At 38.6% G+C, this 21,670-nt stretch overlaps 1 protein-coding gene across 2 annotated transcripts in view; it reads left to right on the top strand.

The window, feature by feature from the left end:
• AFAP1 (actin filament associated protein 1) overlaps nucleotides 1–21,670 on the top strand; it is a 124,284-nt gene that overhangs the window by 52,504 nt on the left and 50,110 nt on the right. For both annotated transcript variants that reach the window (XM_042808314.1, XM_042808315.1), the window contains exons 2-4: nucleotides 1,436–1,564; nucleotides 6,768–6,865; nucleotides 20,168–20,276. In XM_042808314.1, the coding sequence (XP_042664248.1) occupies nucleotides 1,438–1,564; nucleotides 6,768–6,865; nucleotides 20,168–20,276 (334 nt within the window). In that variant the 5' untranslated portion in view covers nucleotides 1,436–1,437. The remainder of the gene's footprint in view (nucleotides 1–1,435; nucleotides 1,565–6,767; nucleotides 6,866–20,167; nucleotides 20,277–21,670) is intronic.

The raw sequence follows: 21,670 nt of genomic DNA, 5'->3' as shown, positions 1-21,670 counted from the left end.
GCATCCACTGAAGACAAGGGGCCAACAGCCTCTTGCAGGGGTGTAGCTGGCATCTGCAGGTTTCCCTGCATGGTACTGTTTTCAAGTGTAAGGTAACAAAAATGCATCTTGACCAATGGTTGTTTAAACATCTGGGCACGTTCTCAGAAATGGAAAAAAGGATTCCAGGTTCACTTGAGTAAACAACTCTATCAGAAAAGGTTTTAGGAGTAGGGAAGAGCTGGTAAGGGAGTAAGCAGCAAAGAATGTACTTTTTAGAGGTTTGAAGAGGCTTAGCAGTGGTCACCCTGCTAGGCCTTGAGAAGACTACAAAAACAAATGTGATTAAGTAGGGAAAAATTTAAGTAGAGGCATTTTGGAATGAGGATAGGACTGAAATTAATCCTAGGTGCGGCCCTGAAATGAAATGGATGTTTCCCCTCATCTTTTAATGAGGATGTCATCAGATACAGAAAGTACAGAAATGTGAACTATTCTACTCAAGATAAAACCAAAACTAAAAATAGTGAGTCCACTTATTCAAAGGGACCAGAGAATCTCAAAATTATGAAAGAACCAAAGCATGAAAATGAGGTTCAATACCATGGGCATCTCATAAACCTGCTGAATAGGTATCATATGATTAGGCTGTAACAAATGTGTTTTATATGTATGGTCTAACTACTGCAGTTATCAAGGCAAAACAAGTCTTTAGAGGTAATTTGAAAGTAAAAAAAGTAGAGTTGTGCTTAAAAAGTTTGTAATAAAATTGAGAAGCATTGGGAATGCAGAGAAGGAATGTCATTTTTTCTAGAACAAAATGGAAAGCCTTGAGATCTGGAATAACAGAAATAGGATTAAATATAAAGTGCATCATACAGAATCTGGAGAGTAACAAGAAATTGTACAATGGGTTGGGAGCTTGTCTTTGGAAATTATAGACAGATCACTGTAAAAAAGAAATACCTGCTTTTCTTTTTTTTTTTTTTTTTTTTTACCACAGCAAACAGCAGAAATAAGATGAGGGAAAGAAGGACTTTCTCTAAAGATTTATAAAAATATTGATGTGTCTACAAGCTTTACAAATTTTAAATTTGTTCTGCAGTTAGAAATTGTTTGTTAAAGGGAGAGAACGAGAGTGGCACTGATAGAAAAGCAGATGCTGATAGAAAAGCACTACTTCTGCACTTACTTTTGTGTAGTGCTGGCTTGATGATGTGAAAAGAACTCTTTCCTGCATCAAATTTGAGATGAGATTACCGCTACAAATGCCAGTAGTACTCACTAGTAGGCTGTTCTGTTGGTTTTACTAATGAACAGTCTGTTTCCAGCAGGGAGGACCATACGTTTCTAAGAAATGCTAGAAAATAGCTATGAGTGTGAATAAATGAGAATTAACTCTGTCTTTTTCTAATAGGACTTTTTAGAAAAAATAATTCTCTTTCTTTTCTTTCAGCCATGGAAGAGTTAATAGTTGAGCTGCGCCTGTTTCTTGAACTTCTGGACCATGAATATCTAACTTCCACTGTCAGGGAGAAGAAGGCAGTAATAACTAACATTCTCCTGAGGATACAGTCATCAAAAGGTCAGTGTCAGGGGTGGGTTTCTCTCTTGCAGAATGCATTGAATACGTCTGTGCTCAGTGAAATAGAGTTAAGAGCTAAAGAAAAGCCCTAAATTGAAGCAAGATAGACAGGGTGAAGCCAAATTGTAACTTTCCTGAATGCTTTCCTTCATGTTCAGCAGTAAAATACAGCAAAAGCCATACTGGAAGTATCTTCGGTTCATATGGGTGAATCCAGCTACAAAATTATGCACTAGATAGAATGTTTTCACCTCTGCTGATAGAGTGGTTACTTTATTTTATTTGTTGCAGCAATGCTATTTATGAGTTTTGGTGGAAAAGTAATACTGCTTCAGGCAGTGCTGGTCACAGCACCATTTTATAAATATGTGGGTGCTGCATGCTGCATATCAGTCAAATGTCCCAGATCCATTAAAATGCTTGATATTGAGGTGGTCTCTGGTGCATGACTGATACAAGAGTGCCAAGCCAGAGCTAGGAAATGGCTGGCAGCATGTTTGGTTTGCACTTTGCAGTTAGTGTTATATTCACTTTCTGCTTTTCTTCCTATCTAAAACCATTTTGATTGCACAATTGCTTTTGTCTTCATCAAGATTATGGCACTGAATGCAATATAAATGATTCACAGTGTACAGCAACCTTTCCACAGAGCTTATACAAATAATATTCCTCACAATTTTATTTAACTGCTCTTATATTTCCTTCCAGCACCTTTCTGTATGAAGTGGCATCTGGACTATAAGACCTCTATCTCTCCTACACGTGACAGAAATACTGTCAGTGTAAACCCTCAGTGTTTAGATTTTTGAAAAATACCAGTGTTGAAGAAAAATGCCACATTGTGAGCAGCTGCATTTCTCACGATTTATTTTTTCTCCAGTGCTAAAAAAATATGGTCTTGTTTAATGCAGTGTTTCTCTGCTTCGGTAATAATTTTTGCCACAGGATTCAAGTCCAATGGGATCAACTTGAAAATAATGATTGTCCTCCTTTCCGTTTTGACATTCTTAAAGACCCATCACTATGTGAGAGAAGGAGGCAGGTACCAATTTCTCATACTGTGGAAGGAGGCTTCATGCTGTAAAAGCTGATCAAAGTACACCAAACTCTCCAAAACCAAACTCTGTAGGTGAGAACCTGCAATTTGATATGTTTAGAAACAGCTGTATTTTACAGGAGTTCAAAATAAGCGCAACAATGCTGATCTGACACTGCATGTTCTTGTAATCTTTTCAACTAGATTTATAAAGAAAAATATTTACCTTCCTCAAAAGTCAGGCAACATTTTGTTGCCAACTTTGAAAACACAGGGAAGGGTTGTCATATCCTTTCTTTTTGGATTGTAGATGGTGTTTTGGGACACAAAAGCTACAGCTCTACTAGCAAATTAAACAGTGCTGGGTATGTTTCTGGACCCTAGAACTCAATAATGTATGCTGTTAAGTTATGGAGTGGTCTTTGGCATGGATTTGACCTGAATTGACTCATCTTCTCCATCAGTTCCTAGGCATGATTTGGTACTTAGCTTGGGCAAAGATCTGTTCCTAACAGACAGCTCAAAATCATCACTCTCCACTTGGTTTTGAGAGGTGAGAGATTTTAACCGTATGGATATCAATTTCTCCATACCAGACCACCTTCCTAGGCATGTTTAATTTATAACTCTAGATGTGGCCAAGGATAAAAAAACCCCAGAACCATAGCTTTCTACCTTTCAGCACCTGCCATTTAGGTTTTAAAGCCTATTACAGGATCTATAGCAAGATCTATTACATCCTATTACAGGACCCATCCATTAACAAGATCCATACGAGATCCATATACTAAGTGGTAAGGCTTAGCTCAGTACAGTTGTTACTGGAACATTTTACTTACTTCGAGTGCCTACATTAAAGGAGATAAAATTTAGACATTTCAAAGAAAAGTTGTGAAAATTATTAAGGGATTCAAAAATATGCATTCAAATTATCTGAAATGAGGTATCATAATTAATCTTGATGTAGAAAAGGAATGACTGAGAATGAGATCTTTGACTTACACAACCATAAGTGCAATGGCTGAATGTTTGTTTCAAAGTGGAAATAAAGCATGTTTTGAGCACTGAAGCTATGAGCTAATGGAAGAACTTTGTAAGGTCTGCATGCCATTGTTGGCATTTTATCAAAATGGGATATTTTGCTAAAAGATATGCTGTAGTTCAAACAAGAATTAATTCAAGGAAATCTCATAGTTCAGTTAAGCAAGAGGTCATAGGACTATGCTTTATATGTCTATAAACTCTAGTTTATGGAACTGCAGTTTAAATAGAGTTTAAGTCAGCATGGCCTCTAAAAGAAGCATCCTGTTTCTCTCCCCAGGCTACTCATTCTTGCTCATCATATATTGCATCTTCCTTTCTGCTAGCACAAGCATTATTTGCTTTTCTTTTGCTGGTTTAGTCTTAACCAGTGTCACTTCCCTGGTCTGGTTCAACCAGAGGCCACACACATGCTTACGCTGGCACAAAAGAGAGGTTGGTGCAGGGACAGGAACAAGGCAGGGAAGGAGAGGATCTGCCTCCTTGGGGCTCTGCCATCCCGTGCTGGCTTCAAGTGTGTGTGAAACTACCTGGGGAGTCATGTACTTTACTGGAACTGACTTTGCTGCTTTTTTTATCAGTTATAACATTTAGTACTCCCATTCATTTGAAACTATTCATTTCTTCATTAGAATAAAAATCAATAAAAGATACATAAATCCACAGTACTCTGTAACTAAGCTGAACTGTCATTTGGAGCCTGTTTTTCAAAATGTTGTTTTACTCCACCCACATAACTCCACAAGAGCTCTTGGGTCGCTGGCACAATTTAAGAGGCCTGAGTTCAGACTCTTTATACGCATTTGCAAAAATCAACTGTGTGAATCCAACAGGATATTTCAATTGCTGGAGCAAACTATTTAAGATCAGTGGGGAATGGCAATGAAAGATCTGGGCAACTGGGAACTGGCTGGGTTCTTTATAACATCTGGAAATGGACAATTATGTTTTTCTTTGTAAAGGTGTGGAAATTATTATAATGAACTGGTTAGCTTTTAGTAAAACACTTTAAACTCAGTAAGTTCTTACTTGGGGAATTCTTTAGAAATCTTTTGCCTTGTTTTGTTCCATTTCCCAAATGCACACTGTTTTCTTCATTTAATATCTATCAAGCAGAGATTACTGGGCCAGGCAGATGTGTTCTTCAGGTTGTAGCTGCCTGGCCTCGTCCTGCCCCACATCCAAACCAGTGATTACTCTGAATAGCTGGCAAAACTATAAACTTTATTTTTCTTCCTGAGCCTTGGCATGCCCAATGGATTGTAGATCTGAAGAAAACACTTGGCATTTCCTTCTGAAACACAGATTTTCTTCTAAAAAACAAAGACACAGTTTATTTTGGAGTAAGAACTGTTGCTGGATTTAGTCATTTAATATGACTGTCAACATTGCCTGTTTTCCTTAAAGGGACCCGATACCCTAAACCTATAGTGCTCACATTGCTGTGTGATTTGGTAGAAGACAATAAATGTTAGAGCAGGTTTTTGCTTAAACACACAAAATTAAAAACTGGGGAAAAACTAGTTTTACAGAGTTATTAAAATTCACTTGGAATACTTTTTTTTTTTTTTTTTTTTTCAGCTAAAAACTGTTCATATTTGACTTCTGGTTGTTATGGAAAGCACGGGAGACTTGGATATGGATAGCAGTCATAATATGGCTTCATCCTACATCAGGAGGAACAAGTAAAAGTTATACTGAAAAAAAAAATTGCAGTGTTTCTCAAAACTAATCCCCCTCTTGATTTGTAGGAAGCAAGAAGAATCTGTGGCCCTTGGAGCCAGTTTATTTTATCAGTGTTGTTTTTCAATCCATGACTTCACAGCCAGTGGGACTGGGGTATTATGACAAGAAACATTTCATCATTGATTACACTTTTGAGAATTACATGATCTTGACCAAAAGATATCCATTTGATTATGTAAATATATATTTTAAAAACTAAACTAAACACTAGGATATAAATTCAGTCTAGGGTAAGCAGGGTACAGTCCATTGACTGAATTTTTGCCAGAACATTGAGGAGATGTACCCTAATCTCCCTTTTGATATTTAGAAAAATAAACCATTTCCTGTTCCTATGAAGTGAGTTCAACTGTGATTTAAATTTTTGTGCAAAAAACTCCAAAAGAGCATGTCACTTCTCTCTTCCCCTGGGAGGAAGATGCAATAGTGATGCAAAGGACCCTCAAAGCACCTTCTGTGTTCAGCTTCTTTTCCCTTTTCAAATTCACCTGGAAAACTATGAGATTATTAAAAAAAAAAAAAAAATGTGAGGAGGAATGAAATAGTGGGAAAACATGCGCAGTGTGCGGTTCCATTAACGGTGAGTTGGTTAGGGCAATGTCCCGCCAGCAGCAACATGCTCCAGGTTGGAGCGTCACAGCATCCTGCATCTCCCAGGACTTGGGCCAACTCATACCGTGGCTCCATGATCAGAGATGGTGGCAACAGGGACTGCAGGGAGCATGGATGCTGTGGGTTTGGCCATGTAGCCATCACCATCGCTGCCAGGAAGGGAGGCAGGCATGGTGTCTTCTACTGGCCTCTTCCCCACTCTTATGGCATGAAAGGTGGTTTTGGACTAATTTCTGCATGATGGCCTTGCCCAACCAAAATGTGCCATGGGAGCAACTGTTGCTCATCTCTACTGGTAAAAGACAGACAGCCACATACTGCCCACAGGCTGACCATGTTTTATTCACTGTACAGTGCCCTTAGGATGTTTGCAAGTGTGACATTTTCACCCCATAAATGGTTTTATTTGTATGGTAGATGCCTGGCAACCTATTTGAGTTTTAGCTGTTTAAGTCTTTCAGTTCCAGATGGATAGGCAGTTCAGAATGATTTCCTGTAAATTTTTTCTATGTCTGGTGTTTGTTGATCCAAATAGCATATATGTCATTATCATATAGAGTAAGTATGTGTTTGTTCTGCTTGATTAAATTCCTGAATTCCCAGCATTCTTCCAGTCCTGCCTCAGAAACTGTGCCTGGGAGGTAGGCTGTGAGCAGCTCTGTGTGCCAGATCTCGGTGTGTGACAGTCAGACATGGTGTCCACATGTTGAAAAAATGTCCCATTTGCATCCACCAAAATGTTAAGTGATGTCTGTTGCTCTTCCACAGGTTTTGAAATAAAAGAACATGTACAGAAGCAAGAAGTCACCAACAGTTTGCCAGCGCCACCTCAAATGCCTCTGCCAGAAATACCTCAGCAGTGGCTGGTGAGTGTTAATTTAAATATATAAATATATATGAGAGACTATATTTGTGATGAGTACTAACAGAAATTATTACAAGGGGAAGGAACCTGCAGATCGAGGAAAATTATTCTTCTTCTCACCTCTGCCGTGGTTGAGGGAATTACGTTCAACTTGCAGAAGAGAAGGCAAAAAATCCATATGGTAAAATAATTATGGGAACAGGTTATCTGCAAAGGTTGTGGAATTGCAGTCTTTGGTGATTTTCAAAATAGAAGCAGCAAAAGCCTGAGCAACTTAATCTTAACTTCAAAGGTTGACTTGCCTTGAGTTGGAGGTTGGCCTGGCCAAGCCCACAGGTCCCAGCCAGTTACTTATGATTTTAATGATCAGCTTTTCCTGGAGCAAAGAGGGAAATACTTATGAGAAGACTCCCTCTTGATAGCTGAAAAATGAAGGTGCAGGGTTTTAAAATGAAGGAAGAATACTTCATTTTTTTATAAAGTCTTTATATACCCTCTGTGCTCAGTCTCTGTGTAGGAAATTCCCTGCAGAACAAGTAGAAGTGTGTGTTCTTGGAGATGTTTATAGCAGAGGTACTGATTGAGATCTGTAATTCAGCTCTTCCAGTTGAAAGCAGCTATTTTGTTAAAGAATAAACTATAAACAAGTTTTAATGCTCCTCTGTTACTGTCTTTACAGTAGATTTGAGGAAAACATTTTCAACATTTTTTTTTAGAGAAGCATAAGCAAACAGTGGTTTAGTCTGTTGAAAGGTGAACACAGTCTTAGCCCTAATATGGATAAATTACCCATCTTTGTATTCATTTGTGGAAAATTTTGTGCACAGTGATAAGGACAATCTGTGGAGACCCACATTCATTGGCTGAAGCAGGAAGTACAGATGCAGTTTACGGGGTCAGGACAACTGGATGGCTGACATTCTGCTTCATTTTAGTGTGTTACTCTGTTATCACATTTATGTGCCATTCTAAGAGGTATTTATGCCAATAGCTTTTTATAAACATAAGAACTAATTTATCAGATCAAACTTTTGATGGTGAATAATGCTATGTACTGCAGAACAAAGTAAAAAACCCCAGCAAACATATTATGTAGAATACCTTAATCACAGTTTCTCCCTAAGCACTGCCAGCTTTTGGTTTGTGACCTGAACAAGATTTTTTTTTTTTTTTTTTAATTTCAATTCTACCTAATGTAATGAGATATGCTGAAATCATTGTAGGAAGGGAGTGCTTATGCTAGAAACACTCATATCCAGGGTTGGTATATATATTGTACCAAAATTAATCTAAAAGGGATGCTGTAAAATAATTACGCATAGCTTTGAAAGGCTGCAAGAGTGGTCTTATTAATATGCAGTGAAACTTGGGGAATCCATTCCATGGTTAACAGTGCCTGAAAATGATTATTTTTCTTTAATTCAAGATGTATATAGCATAAATTACAAGGGAAGAGGTTCATGAGAGTCAGAAAAATTATGCAAAATGCACATGCCTTTGAAATGTAGACTTCAGGTGCTAGCTTCATAAACTGAAGCTAATTGAGATCCTTATTTTTTCATACTTATGTAGGTTCAGTTTAATAAATTGGCTCTGAAGATTCAAGTTGTTTTTCTAAAGACAATTGACCTACTTTTCTTTTCTCTTACACTAATGTGTAAATTCCCTTAAAGTTGGTACAGCTGCAGCAAGTGAAATGGTATGAAGTACGAAATAGGTCCAGGAGGTCAACACTTTTTTTTGCAGTAGTTCAGTTTGGATTTTTGAATAACAAAAATATTTCTCTGAGATACAGTGGAAATTGCTGTGTAAGATGACACAGGTAGAGCTGGCTGGTCTGGAGCATGATCTTCCCATGTTGAGCCTGGCAAAGTGGAGTTTGAACACAGCCTTCCCCTCTGATGTGCCCGTAATGCTGCGGACACTTTCATCTTGGTGAAGTCGCCAAGCTGAGCAAGTTACTTTCATCTTGGTGAAGTCACCAAGCTGAGCAAGTTTTTCCATAGTGGTGGAAGCTGATTTTTGCCAGTTTTTCTGCAATTCCGTTGCTGCTGTCAGGCAGTGGTAGTTTTCACCTCCCTTTCTGGTGCCAGTGCCACTTTGAGATCAACCAGGAAATGTCCCAGGCCTCCTGGTGTCTTGCGTTATCCAAACACAGGTTACAAGTGGTGCATATCGTGATTTGTGAAAAAGATGACAGACTACTGCTGTACTGAAAAAGACCAGGTGGAGTCAGAAGGAAAGAACAAAACTGTCAGCTTTTTCACCTTTGAACATTGGGGCAAGCTCAGACTCCAGTCTGACTGTTTCAAAACTTCTGAGGTCATGTTGAACTAATGGAATTGAGCATTAGCTGTTTTTTGGGAGCCTTTCTCTATTAGATCGCTCTTTGTTAGCTTCTCATTATTATTAGATAGGATCAGAGGCTGTCATATTACCTTTCTTTTTACACCAGGCTGGACATCAGTGACCGTAGCCAAGATCTAATTTTCCTTCCCATTAATGCTCCTGCATGGTGATTCTCAACCTACCCTGAATCAATGGACTCCTAAAAAATTGTGGCTGATGATGCCAATCCCTGTTAGAACTGTACATAATTACATTGCTCAGTGACACAAATACTGACCTACCTTTCCTAACCACTTTTCACAGACCATGCTTTCTATGAAAATATGGTATCCACTATGTCAAGTGGAAGAAATCCCTTGGGCCCACCAGAGGCTAGGAAATTCTGCTTCAGGTTGCCCTTCTTCACATGCCATGTTGGAAGTCATGTTGTATGGCACCTCTTTTTGCCAGCCGTTCAGGACAGAAATTTTTTTCCACTTGATGAATAACATCTAGTGGTGGTCTCAGCCTCCAGTGGAAACACAGTGTGCTGCTGGAACATAGGAATTTACTGGAAGTGTGAATCAATAACTTTAAATAAACTATGTACTGTTTTAAAATCTATGTTTTTAGCACATCAGTTATTGAGCATGATGGAAATTAAAGTTTCATTTACACCACTGTTTCTCTTTATGGCACTCAAGGGATTCTGCATTCAAAAATGTTTAGTCTGAATTGATGTTTAAGCTTTTACTTATGTAAAGATGTGTGGGTGGGAAGGAATTCAATACTCCTTAAAGTAGTGCCAGGAGCCAGAATTATGTGTGGGCAGGTGCTGTGCAAGGTTTCCGTTGTAAATCTGTAAATAGACCTGCATATTTGCTCAGGTCGAATCTTGTATCAGTTTTGTTATTCATCCACCCATGAACAAAGAGTATAAAATTAATTTTATTGAGAGGCATGCTGTTAATAGTTTAAATGAAGTCTCTAGTTATTAAAACACATTAGATCCCGGAAAGTTTTCCTGGACTCGGTGGGCTTCGGACCATGTCTTAAAAGTGAGAGACAAAGTCGGACCTTGCATATACTTGAATGAAGCGAATCGCTAAGCACGCAGTCTCTTAGTAATTCTCTTTTTCTGTATACATTCCCTTGCCGACATCTGTTTTATCAGGCTTTCTGTCAGGCTTAAAAAGCACAAATCCTCGCTTGCTTTAGCTTGTGCATGCAGCTCCTTCAGAGGGCCAGCAAAGTAAAAACCGCAGATAAGGGATGTGAGCTTCAAGGCAACTCAGAGTCCTGCTGCAGAACTGAAACACCACTTGCCTGGGTGCATTAAGATGTGCTTGATAGCATGAATACAGTGCCAGCAGCTAGGGAAGCTTTGCCCGGGTCAGCAGCAGAAGAGGGGATCACCATGGCTGAAATAGCGTCATACTGGCTCTCCCTTCTTGAATCTGCTTACTGCGAGGATTTGTGCCTTTTAGCCTGCTTTCTCCATCTCTACATCAGCAGCTACTTTTGTGATATTTCCCTGCTCTTGACAGGCAAGAAGCAGTGCTAGATTATGGGTTTGGAGGAATGAAAGAGGCAATGCTTTGTGCATATCTCAAAGTGCTGCTGGTGGTTTAACACCTGGAATCCCATCATTACACTAGCACCAAGTTGCCTTGAAGTACATTTTCCACTGAGGCAGTAGGATAACATCCAGTGTGTCCTGCTGCTCAGATGTGCCTGCGGATTACTGGCATAAATTATCCACAGCATGACAGTGATAGAATACTTCTAGCCTCCAAGCATTTGGTTGTCATATTACATCTGACAGTTGGTGATTTCAGTGCACTGTACAGTCCAACAAAATCAAATACAAACAGCATACAGCTATTTTGCATGATTTTCACAGTAAAACAGTATATGTTTTGTTTTTCTTGGAATATTGACAATTTAATAATTATTTAACCACAACAAGTATCCAGCAAGATGCCAGAACCCCTGCAGATATAAATCAAAGAGATAGGTCATCTTCCTCAAACCCTTTCCTGCAACGTACACAGTTACTCTGTAGGAGTGTTTCATATAAATGGGTTTCCTGTTGTGGAGAAGTGATTTGACAGCCTCCCTTTATCTGGCTGGCTGTCAGGTATATTCTTAGATACTTATAAAATGCTGAACAAAGGTAGTGTCCTTGGAGAAGAAAAAAATGATCCTGAAATCAAAAGGATTTTTGAGGTGATACATCACCAATAACATTAATCACTCTTTGAATAATAACAAAAAAAATGCCAGTCGTAAAATTCTAAAATGTTCAGTGAAACTAATGCCATAACAAAAGCAAGGGATTCATGTGCCAGGTGGGTAGTTATGAATCTTATTTTGTCTTACTTTTTCTTCTAACACTGAAAAGCAGTTGTTATTCTCTGTTTTTCTTAAAAGATAATCTTAAAATAGTATTAGCCTTGGAGTTCTTCCCTTGCAGAAAATTTTCAAAAGCCACAAAAAGAAATTCAACAATTCAGTTGTTTCTTTCAGAGCTGGCTAATGGCTTTAGTTTGAACAGATCTCAACAAGTTCTTCTGTAATGAAGGAACAACTAAAGGGGCCTTTTTGATTATTCAGTACACTCTTGCTGCAGGCAATTATAAAATATTAACCCATTCAGAAACTTACCAAAATCTATTTACTAGCATTTAGGTTTCTTTAACCCACTGTTCCAGTTTGAAAAGGCTGTTCCACCATTGTTCATTGCTAGCCTCTGTGCTTGTGTTTAAGTAGCTTTTTTTCCTCACCTTGTTACCTGTGCCTCAGATATCCTTTGAAGTTGCAATCATATTCCTCTCAGGTTTCATTTCACTCAATTGCATATAAGAAAGACTCTATCCGTTTCATTTTGAGCTATAGTTTAGTTCTAGTGGACTATATCAGTATTTCTCCCATGCACCTGCTGTAACATAGAATCATTTAGGTTGGAAAAGATCCTTAAGATCGAGTCCAACTGTAAACCTAACACTGCCAAGTCCACGGCTAAACCCTGTCCCTAAGCACTACATCTACACATCTTTTAAATACCTCCAGGGATGGTGACTCAACCACTTCCCTGGGCAGCCTGTTTCCAATACTTGACAGCTCTTTCAGTGAAGAAAGTTTTCCTAATATCCAATCTAAACCTCACATGGAGCAACTTGAGGCCGTTTCCTCTCATCCTGTCTCTTGTTACTTGGGAGGAAAGACTGACACCCACCTCAATACAACCTCCTTTCATCCTCCTTTTCTCCAGGCTAAACAACCCTAGTTCCCTCAGCTACTCCTCATAAGACTTGTGCTCCAGACCCTTCAACAGCTTTGCTGCCCTTCTCTGTACACGCTCCAGCACCTCAATGTCTCTCTTGTAGTGAAGGGCCCAAAACTGAACACAGTATTCAAGGTGTGGTCTCACCAGTGCTGAGTACAGGGTCTTGATCTCTTTCCTGGTCCTGCTGGCCACACTCTTTCTGATACAAACCAGGATGTTATTGGCCACCTTGGCCACCTGAGTACACTGCAGTTGTGGAATACTTTCGGTCATCATATGTGATTGCATAAGTAATAAGGAAAAAGAAATGTTTGCAACCTCTTCTTTGTGTTGGTCATGTCTTGCAGGACACTGTAGTTGCCATTGCCATTTTCCCTAGGTGGGATTGGTGCATTATTGTTGCTGATTTATTTCACATTTGCAAATGGTATCACAGAAGAGTTCTAGTTGAAGTAATTTCCTTCTCAGTTCATGTATAGTATTCCTTTATAACAATACATATCACCATATTTCAAAGCTTTCTTCATGTATAATGTGCCAGAATGAGCTGTTCCCAACTGCCTTTAACTGGAATTTGCATTTAAACTGGATGAGCTCAAGACAGGTTTAGAGTAGGATTGAACTACTTTACCAGATTATTTCTATGATCACTGTGAAGATATATGCCCTCCTTTCTATACCTACTAGATAATTATGACTTTTAACCTTCATAAAAGAAAGCTATTAAATTACTAATGCTGCAGATTTGATAGGATATTGTCCCACCACTTTTCTGTAACATGCTCACACTTCTGGCCTCAGGTTTTTCATTTCTTATTTCTATGCTATACCTGTCCATAAAGCACCCTCCCTGTGTGATAGTTAGGGACCAGCCTATTTGCTTTCCTAGCCATGCTCTTTAATGTTCTATGCACAAACACATGGAAAAGGATTTAGGCCACTAAGTACCAAGACTTCTCTTATTTTTGTTTGATGCATTTCTCAGGCCCTTGGAGTATATTGTTCCAGTGGAAATGGTCTTGCCCACACTTTTCTCACTGTACTGCCTTGTCTTGTCCTCACTGTCATGTTGGGTACCTGTATGAGCTTCTTAACTCCTGGAAGAGGAAGGTGATTTTGTCTTTGCTGGGGAATACAGACACTTCTTTGAGCACAGTTACAGTAACCACCTCTGACAGAGGGCCTCATGCTCCTTAAAATTCAGATTCATCTTTCTCATGTAATATGCATGAAAGTGTTCCCTAGCATTGATTAAAGCCCATTTCTTTTCTTGGTACACCCAAACCTCTTGCTTGATATGAGTCAACTCTATTGTTTTGTCTGAGTGATGCTTCCAGCTAGTTGTGTAATAATATTTATTGTAAAATCTGAATGATACAGAAATACGATGTTTTTGTTTCTGGCTCATTCTTTTCCACTTTTGAATTATTTCATTAGATCTTCTGTTACTTCCATGGAGTCTGGAGCTTATTTCCACTCCTGTCTTTCATAAGAGTTTGGGTGTAACATCTTCCAGCTATCTGTCCTTTCAGTGGTGCAGTGCATGCTTCAGTCTTTTCAGTCTTTTTATTATCTCAAATGCTAATTAAATACAATGGCAAGAACTGAGACTTAAGCTTATGCCTGGGTTCTGCTGCAGGCTAATGTTGGCATCAGAGACATGCAAGAACCAACTGAATTCTCTGCTCAGTCAATACACTGTGTTGCTACTGTTTCCATTTGGTGACTTCTTTAGCTTCCTGTTGCTTAGGTAAAGAGTTTTTTGGGTTATCTAAGCAGAAATCAGATGTGTTGTATTTTACGAAATGGTAGCTCAGTTCCTGGTGAGGTTCCTGTGTAAATGCTCTCCAGGCAATCTTCAGATCAGACTGTGGAGCCATAGTCTGCCCTGATTCATTCTTTAAATGTGAGCAAGTCTGGTCAGATCCCTTTCCCATCATCAGGCTGTGCTTTCTGAGGCTGTGATCTGTTTGTTGTCACTATACTCTGCATACTAAGCACTTTTCCAGAGATACCATTAATTAGGCATTCACCCCTGAGTCATCAGACACGCTCTTAGGCTGTGTCAGATGTACCTCCACTTCCTGGAGGACAGTGTTCAAAGCACATACCTTCTTTTGTTCTTAGCCTTAAACCTGCTGGAGTCACTGTTCAAAATCACCCTAAGGAAAAGTTTTGCTTGTGCTTATACTCATCTACCACCTGGTAATCACTTCCACTAGTGTTTCCTCCTTGCATTCACTTGTTCAGCACTGCATCAGAGGAGCTGGTGGGTTACCAGTTCAACTCTTTGTAGGATTGCTGAGGGTTGCTGGGCTTCCCATCATATCTGACTCTGGCTGTTGATTTATTGGGCAATTCCTTTTGTTTTTTTGTTTGTTTGTTTTTTTTTTTTTTTTTTTTCCTGGTAGCACTGGTGTCCCAGAGGCATGTGCTCCAATTGCATGGGTACACACAGTGGTGGTTAGGTGGGACTATACCAACAGCCTGTCATGCAGCCATGTTACCCACCTTGTGGTGGGACTGACAGGGTTACTGTTCCAGAAAGCTGAGTTTGGTGCCTGGCTGGCTGCTCTGCTGTCTTTTGTCAGATGTGCTCAGAACATGGAAAGATAAGTTGTTAGACTTCTTTCATATTATTTGGCTCACAGTTTTGTAGGGCCCAACTGACAAGCTGAGAAATTAATAATCTTAGAATATGGAGCTGAGATCAAATGAAGAATTATTCTCAGCTTCTGCTTGTCTACATTCAGGCTAATATTTCCCTCCTGCACAGCTCAATATGGTCTTAACATCCCATATAGTCACCACTTTTGTCCTGAGTAAATCCAAGGTCCATTCAGGTCCTCAACTGCTGGCAATAAATGGTGATTTCTCTTCAGTGCCTTAGAAATTCTGAGTTTATCTAAAGGCTTTCATACCAAGTGTGTGGTAAGTATTAATGCCCAATTTCCAGCCTTTTCAGTGATACAGTGAAGCCTGGTTGAAATGTGCAGTCAGTGGTTTTGCCAATTGTATTGATACCCTTAATTCATTTTGCTTTCGAGACATCCATTTTTTTACGTGTGGGGAGAGGGATCATGAATGTGTGAGCACTATTCCCATTCCGGGCTGAGGATATGGTGAGGTTGTACAGAGGTCAGATCTAAGCTTGCTCCAAAGCAAACGGCATGTGCATGTGTCAAGGTTTCTTCCTGACAGCCCACATTTGCCTGCTGGCTTCTGAATAGCTTTATTATACATCACCAGTGTATGACCACTTTTCCAGTCTCATGTTGCTGCTTTCAGTGTTGAGGGGTTACGTAGCAGCTGGCTCCACAGTCAGGCTGGATCCGAACTGGTGGCTGATCTAATAACACACATGCGAGCATGGCCCTTGAATTGCTGGCAGCCTTTGCCTACAGCACGGGTGTACTGACAGTCTCTGCTAAAGTCACTGCTTTGCACTGGAAATCTCCACGTCCTAAATCACTGCATAAAGGGAGGTGTTTCTTTCTATTTCCTACAGAGTGTGAGTCTTTATTGGGGTGTAAAGCGATTTTATATCCTGAGGCCCCTATATAAGGACATTTATTTTCCTTTGTCTTTCATACTGCTTTCCACACTGTATACTTCCATACTGTTAGCAGATATCAGCTAAACCATCCCTAAAAAGAAAGTTACAGTCTAATCTTGCTAGGCACCCTTTGACAGAAGGGGGAAGTAATTTATCTCCTAGAATAAAGTAGGAGTTTATTTGTGGTCTGTGAAACACAGAGGGGCAGGTGGAGGAGAAGACCATAATATGCCATAAAATTAGTATTTCCATTAAGTCTGTTTCATAGTGACCAGTAGAATAATGAGTTTTACTATCCAGGTCAATATTGCTTACTATTTGGAGATATTTGTTTCTTTCTCTCAACAATCCTTCCAGTAAACTGGAGTTGGGCATCCTGTGCACAATCCAGTGTTTAATGTCTTCAGAGATCTCAACTCTGCAGTGTAATTATCACCCTGTCTGCTTCTTGGTTTCAAATAAAGCATCTCTCATTTGGTCTTAGACCCCGCACCTTCATCGGTATTGTTTCAGTATTACTGGTGTTATTATGGGCAACAATATCTCACTCATCTTTGTCCCTTTTCCTCCAATGAGATAAAAGTAATGGTAATTTTTTTTCTAATGCTGTTCTTATTCCTGTGATCGAACAAGGTTGTCCTGAATGGGAATATTCTCTAGTTTTCTTCCCTGTCAGCTGTCATAAAAAAAAAAAAAAAAAAAGTAGAAATTTGTGCTAATGGCTTCTTTGCAGGTTGCCAGGTCTTTCATCATGATACCACTCAACCTACATGTTGTAGGGTTTTTTAAGATTTAATCTGTTTATAGAATATGTAAATAGCTTTTTGGGCTTTGTGGGCTTTTTATTTTTCAGGTAAACAGTTGAACAGTTACTGAATCAAGAATTATTTCAGTTCATAATTCATAACTTCATCAAAATTCTTCCACTAAAGTTGAAAGAATTAAACCATACAACTAGCAGGAGTAAAAAAACTAAAATGCTGTAAATATTAGTAAGTTCAGATGTACTTTTTACATTTCTTTGTGCTCAAACTCTTGCATATTCCATAGCTCCCAAAAGCTGTAGTTGTTTATGGTACAGATTGGAGTGAGATATTTTTATTTTGTATTTAATTAGTTGGATTTTCCTTCAATATTAAAGCAGCCTTGCTTTCTTGCTTTCATCAGAAAGTATTTAATATTGGATGTTTCTGTTTCTCCTAATAATTAAAAAAAAATATATCTATTTTTTATAATTGTTTTCAACTTTGTTATGGCAAGCACTGCAAAATTCATTTCAGAGAGGAGGGCCTGGTTAATTCAGCAATGGATTCCATCTGTGTTGACGTTGGCTGCACAGCCCAGCCCGCCCCAGCTGTATGAAGTAACTGGTGCTCCAGCAGGGTCGAATTCAGACAAGCACCATTTGTGTTTCATTTCCTTTTTTCTTTCTTTCTGAATAACATTTTGTCTAAAAACAAGGATTCCCCCCCCCACCCCGATCTTTATTGGAACCTCTTATTTGTTTCTGGATAAAAGACAGCTTTGAAGCCTCAGTGCTGTGTCAAGTCAAAATTGGAATGACTCTCAGAATGGGTATTTCCTGGGTGAATTAGGTTTAATAATGATAGGAATGCCATATACTGTATATACACCTGATGGGAAAATTGTTTAAGACTAGACCAAGATATTAATTTATCGGTCTAATGAAAGGGGTGGTATGAATCTACACTGCCCTAGGAACAAATCTTGACACCAACTCACTTGAGCAAGGCTCTGCCCACCTGCATGAAGGGATAAAATACAAAGTCTTTAGAGACAGTTCCCCCTATTTTGTCTAGCAGTTCAGGCCACACAGAACTGATGTGTGCAGGTGTGTAGGGAAAAAGTAATAATTGCTGACAATTTTCCAATATTAACATGTAATATTTTTTAATGTCCCTTATGCCTGTTGTGCAGTAGCAGCTAACCTTGAAAGACTGATTTATTTTGTGATGATGTGCAGATTTGCTGCTTGGGGGGGTGTTTTTCAGCAGAATTACAGGGACACAATGCTAAAAGTCATATTTTTTCATTATTTTTCTTCTTTGACAGCTAATTTCTCTAGCAAAACTGGTGAGGAAAACTCATTTGGTTCACACTGTAGATAACAGTAATTGCCATCTCTTATCTGTAATTGAGTGTGACATACGAAGTTGGCTGTATCATTTGATATAGCAATATTAGTGTAAATCTTGATCAGACCAAGAATTTCTATGTTCAGTCACCAATCAGTTAATTGTTCATGAGGAAGTTTCTAATTTTACTTGGTGCACAAAGGGAAGTCAGTGTTAGATGAGCTGAAGGGCAGCTTTAGCCACTAGGTCCTGGCCTTCCTGCACATTGTGAATACAAAACCACTGACTTGCAAGGTGGAATAACCTAGTCAATATGAATTTAACTTCAGGGCACACTAAGGGTGGGACTGCCCTTGCTGATATTGTTAAGAATTAGGTGTCTGGCATAGGTGTGTAATAATAATGAGATTTGGAGGTGTATAGCTTTGAAATATGCAAAGATGAATCCAGTCCTGAAAGTGCCCACAGAACTACCTTCATTACAGCTAATGCCACCTGTTATTAAAGCTCAAGTTTCTCCCACGTAACTTTAGGTCTATAGCAAAAGAGGACTATAGTCACTGTGGCTTCATCTGTGTTATATGGAAGGAGGCTCTATGCCTCTGCTAGACTGTTCAGCCCACCTGATTTACTGTCCAGAAGTGTCTGTATCTGACCACGAGCAAAGCCTACCCTGACTAGTTTCTTACTTTAGTACCTCTGTTCATTCTCCAAGTTTAGACTGGATCAGTCCAATGCAGACAAACACCATTACATCTCTTTCATTACATGAAAAAAGAGAAAGATGTATTGAAAAAATGTTACTGGAGAAATAAGACTCTGCTTAGAAGTTATATTTTTGTAATCATACAATAAAGCACTGCTGCTGGATGAAGAGCTTCAGTATTTTCTCTAATATGAAACTAAATATGGAACTAAAAAGCTGTGGCAAATATGAATGAGTTCTATCAAATACCGTTGTTTTGGTACATGTTAAGGAAATAGAACAGTAAAGTCACACAGAAGTCACAGAGTACTAAATTTACTTTGTTACTGTATCAACATACCAGCAGTCGGTCAGTTTTAAATTTAAAATAGGTTTATATTTAGCAAAGAAGCATTTTAGAATTTGACCTGGTATTTGAAATATTTATTTTATCATATAATAGTTTCTTGGTGTTCCAAACTTTTCATTGGTTGTAGCTGTGTTTTCACTATGTACAAATAGCATTTTAAAAATAATATCAATTTTAAGAATTGATTTGCCATTAAAAAATAAAATGCACAATGAAAATGTGGCCTAAATTATTCATCCTTGATCTCTGCCGCCCAGGTCATTTAACTTTTCTAGACTGTCCAACATTGTTTGCTGCTGTAGTATGAACTATTTTAGGTGTAAAATGCTTATAAATAACCCTTAAAACTGTAAATTAGTCTATGCACAGAAATCTCTTTCCTACATAGACCCTTTAGTTTTCTAGCTCATAAATAGAGAACTGTATCTTTTCAACATTTTTACCACTCAATGTTGTTGTAGAAATAACTTCTTTTAGTTGTCGCTATCTTGATTTTGTCATCCTTAAAAATGACAAGCAGGATCATTCTGTCCTTACATCCCCAAACGACTCAGTTGAAGGACATGCAAAAAGGTTCTGCTTCCTTATAATGTGTGGAGATAAAGTTCTTTACACTAATGATACTTTTTAAAATGCATCATTGTGTTATGAAGTATAATTAAGTCACTTTACTGCTTCAAATCTCAACCTCTACTTATTATTGTTTAATTATAACAACATATGAGGAGCTTGAGATTTAGACTTGTTTCCCTTCTAAAAGATGCTACCCTGAAGAACATGCTTTATTCAAAAAACAACATCTAATTCACCCCTCAAGAGCCTTGCCTTTAGAGATAATTAACATAAGAAATAGTCACAAGATCAGCCATTGGGTTTATAAGTCTGGTAGCATTAGCACTGATCATGAACAGATGGTATGACCATGTTTAATTTAACACTTTATAGGTATGTAATCACTTTTTCTTTTTTCTTTATATAGCCACCAGATAATGGGCCTCCACCATTACCAACATCTTCCCTTCCTGAAGGCTACTACGAAGAGGCAGTGCCACTTAGTCCTGGGAAGGCTCCTGAATATATCACTTCCAGTGAGTAATACATTTGCAGATCAGTTTCTGAGCAATTGGTAATTCCAGAGTCCTTCAACTTTTTTAGTATTTGACAGCTACATCTCTATTAGGTCTTTGGTGGTGTGTTGTAAGTGTGGCTTTGACCATTTGGGGCTGGTTCTGGTTATCTTCACTGGCCATGCATTGGTTTGGTTTGCAGAACTCTTTTGGTGTGCATAAACCAGGCTCCTTTTAGAGGAAACTAAACCTGTGGCTCAAGTTAGGTGCACATAAATATGTTTCAGCTGCTGTTGGAGACAGAGTCCAAATCAGCCACTGATCTTTTGGACAGCTTTGAACCATGAACATGGTAGAGTCATTGGGCCACGAGTCCAAAGTTAAGTATTGTCCAGAGTAAACCCCTCTAAACTGTTGATACTGTAAATGTAGAGATCTCAGAAACTGGTGCGGATCTGCAGGTCAACTGGTAAGCCTCTATTGCACTGAATTACTGGCTGAACTAAACCAATAAAAAGAAAAAAGGAGTTATTGAGAAGATGCAATTTTCTGATGACACATTGTGGAAAGAGATAAATCAGTCATACTGGCTCCCACAAGCCAAGTTTGATGCACATGACAGTATTTTTGTGACTACTCGTTCAGTGCAAAAGGCAGAGGGCTGCCTCCTAACTGAGCATCAGAACATGCTTCTGTGACACACAAATGCTCTTTCTCACATCCAAATACTTATCCAAAGACCTATGCGCTTAAGTGGAGCTATGCTGAGAGTGTGCTGATGAAACACTGAAATGACTGCTGTGTGAATTTACACAGGGTTAGTCAACAGGACATTACGTACCAAAAAATTGCAAAGATTTTCCTTTTTGCTGCTTTTTTATTGGCTGGGATAATTTAATACTTGTGTATTACCTAAGAAAATCTTGTTTTACCTAAGAAATTCAAGGTAAGAAAGAGCTTCATATACTGTAAAGCAAATGGAGGAACACACAGTCTTAGCAGAGTAGCAGAATCACTTCTCTCTTTTCATTTCCTCCCTTGAAATGCTGCAGGGTGGTCCTGTTACGCCCTGTAATAGGGTGAACTGCTGATTTGTGTTTTGTCATTAAACAAGAGCCATGCTCAGGCAGAAAAATATTAATAATACAAATATTAATAGCACTGCTAAAGGATCTCCTAGGGAAAAAAAAGACAAAATATGTAACTGATTTCTTATTGGAGTTAACCATCCAAATCCATAAAAATATTTAGGATATTAGTCTTAAAAGTTCATTAATAAACCCATAATTTAATATATATCCAGACATCTGAAGCTCTGTTAGCGCAATTTATCTCACTTGCTGTGATTTTGCTCTATTTTCATACGTACTGAGCTTCTTATCATCCCTTTTAATTTTTGTGAAAAGTATTATTTC

The sequence above is a fragment of the Tyto alba genome, unplaced genomic scaffold (genome assembly GCF_018691265.1).
Source record: "Tyto alba isolate M040663 unplaced genomic scaffold, T.alba_DEE_v4.0 Super-Scaffold_6, whole genome shotgun sequence".
Taxonomy (NCBI): domain Eukaryota; kingdom Metazoa; phylum Chordata; class Aves; order Strigiformes; family Tytonidae; genus Tyto; species Tyto alba.
The sequence above is the reverse complement of the archived record's forward strand: the minus strand, read 5'-3'. Positions and strand labels throughout refer to the sequence as shown.